Source organism: Lygodium microphyllum, chromosome 20 (genome assembly GCF_053477565.2).
Source record: "Lygodium microphyllum isolate KBCC chromosome 20, Lygodium_microphyllum_v1.1.10, whole genome shotgun sequence".
NCBI lineage: Eukaryota > Viridiplantae > Streptophyta > Polypodiopsida > Schizaeales > Lygodiaceae > Lygodium > Lygodium microphyllum.
The window spans coordinates 138,432,898-138,435,448 of record NC_141154.1 but is presented as its reverse complement, the minus strand read 5'-3'; the positions used below and the strand labels follow the sequence as shown (position 1 = coordinate 138,435,448).

General features: G+C 36.9%; 1 protein-coding gene across 1 annotated transcript; it reads left to right on the top strand.

Moving 5' to 3' along the window:
• Positions 1-200: 200 nt before the first annotated feature.
• Positions 201-1,502, top strand: LOC148019460 (uncharacterized). Its single transcript, XM_087701352.1, has one exon. It carries the CDS (start codon positions 201-203, stop codon positions 1,500-1,502), a length of 1,302 nt encoding a protein of 433 aa, XP_087557478.1.
• Positions 1,503-2,551: the final 1,049 nt, after the last annotated feature.

Genomic DNA, 2,551 nt, shown 5'->3' with positions numbered 1-2,551 from the left:
GCACTTCAGAAAATGCAGCTAACACAGGAGACTCCGCAGCAACATCAAAAGAGTACTCTAGAAAATTTCGAATAGAATGAACTAGAAAATATCATTTTTTAAAACGTGTGGTGGAGGAAAAGAATGAGTATATGAAATGTGAGTGGTGTGAAAAGTTTAGGGTCAAAGGACCATGGGGAAAATGAAAGGGATGTAAAACCATGCAACTTAGTACAATTCGAAAACATGTCATCTCTAAGGAGCATCAATGGGCACAAGCTAGACATGATGCTAATGTAAAGGGAATCAAAGTAACCACACAGGTTAAAGCAATCAATGATAGAAATAAGGAGAGAGTAACTACAATAATGAAACTCATGTACTTTGTGGTGAAAGAAGACTTGGCAATCCAAAAGTTTGTTAAGATTTGTGAGTTGGCTTATGCAGTGGAACTGGAATCAATGCCTTCTTATCATGATTATTCATCTTATACTAACATTATGGCTAGTAAGGAGTTTGCTTTCTCTATATCAGAACATCTCTATACATTGCAACTTCAAGAGATATTGTCAAGTCCTTACTATTCCTTAATGGTAGATGAGACAACTGACAGGGGTTTAGAAAAGCACTTAATCATTTATGTTTCATTCTTATCCTCCAATGGGAGAGGCATATGCAAAGTATACCTCCTAAATAAAAAGTTTCAAGAAGATGCTTTGGATATCACAACAATCACTCCAACCATCGAAGTGACAATAAGATCTCTTACAAGGAAGTTCTTAGAACAACCATTCGGAGCAGGTACATCATGTCTTCTCAAGTTTATGAATGACACAAGAGATGATTTATTACGGCATGTAAATGAGAATGGGGAAGAATATATACATCAACTTCTCTTCACAAAAATGCATGGACAAGATAAAGCAGGTATTGCTCTTGATAATGGAAGGGGTGATGTTGACAGTTGTGTTCAACTTGCAAAAGAATTTGTTGAAAAGATCATAGATAGTGTGAACGAGCGGTTTCCAGATATGTATGTTTTTGGTGCAACAAGACTCTTCTCTCCACAATATCTTCCACATGATCCAAAAGAAAGAGAAAATAAGGTCAATCTATGGTTGGACAGGTTATTGCAAAAGTTTAATGCTTCTATTTTAGATACTCGAGGATGCAAAAATGAAATCTATGCATTCACCCACACGCTATATTTTGGATGTGAGGGAATGAGTATGAAGGATGCATGGCGTGTTTTCTCCAGCAATTTTGATTGGCAAGCAACATATCCAAACTTGATGAGATTATGGCAAATTCTTTTAGTTCTTCCTACTTCATCAGTAGCATGTGAACGAGGCTTCTCTAAGCAAAATATAATCAAAAGTGATTGTCGCCAACTATTGAAGGTGTCCACTCTTGAGGCATTAATGCGAACTTCTCTTATTGGCCCTAACATAAAAAGCATTGATTGGGCCTTGGTCTATGAAAAATGGGAGCTTGTGAAGGCACGAAGACTACTTGATTCGTAGTTGTTGCTTTTTGCTCACCTTGTTTTCTATCATGAGGAACTTTATCAATTAGCTATGATGTACAAGGGTCTAGATCTTGGAATTTTTTTTGGTCTTAAGAATATGAAACAAAAGTTTTTATTATGATTTTCCACACTAGTTTATACTTGTTTTTTGTATCATATACTATGGGACCTTACCATCTTGTATTAAGAGTTGTTATCTCTTAAGATCCATCTAAGAATGCTCTCTTGTAAGCTTCTCGGAATTTGATGCCTAAATTTAGAGCAAAGGTGTCAAAATGAAGCTCACAAAAAAGGATAAAGGTGTCATTGATTTTGTCTTGAAGCCCAACCTTGGGCATCAAATTTAAAGCCTCCTGGAACCTCCACCACCTTCGACAATACTTGAGCCTCAGGTTCAGATGTAGAGGCGAATTCACTTTTTCCATCGGTAACAACTCCATATGCAAACAGAGAGAGGACCACTATCTTTGTCGGGATATTCGCTTTCCCAGATGCATAATTGTGAAGCGACCATAATTTGCCTCAAAATAATGCATTTGCTTCTCCAAATTTGTGTTTCCGTCATAGTTTCCTTCTTTATCATTAATTGAAAATTTTAGGGTGTTGTAATGTTGCGCTATAGTCTTGTGGTCGATAGCGCAAGAGACTGTGAAGGCTTTTCTGATATGGTTCAAGAGAACACTCTTTGAATGTCTTGAATACACTCCTGAATCATAGGTTTAAGTGTTTCATCTATTCTTAGCAATGTGATGGTTGACTTTGTGAAACTACTCCTGAATATAGATGTGAGGGTGATGATTCAGTTGTTAGCACAATCTTATCTTGCATCTCTTTGTAGCAGTGTGCTGGTTGACTTTATCAAGAGTATAATCCATTAGGGCCAAAAACGCTTCAAAAAATACACTTTTGTTAATCACGGGATTAAGGAAAGGGCCAAAGAGAGTTCGCCACATGTGCAAGAATATGGTATTCTTGTCTCCTCTTTTTTAGAGATAGTGGAGTCCATTTCGTGATTCTCTCTTCTTTTTTAGCCAAAACCCCTAA

What these genes read in the sequence shown, in the direction of transcription:
- LOC148019460 (XM_087701352.1), top strand. Translation starts at nt 201, where the DNA reads ATGCAACTTAGTACAATTCGAAAACATGTCATCTCTAAGGAGCATCAA.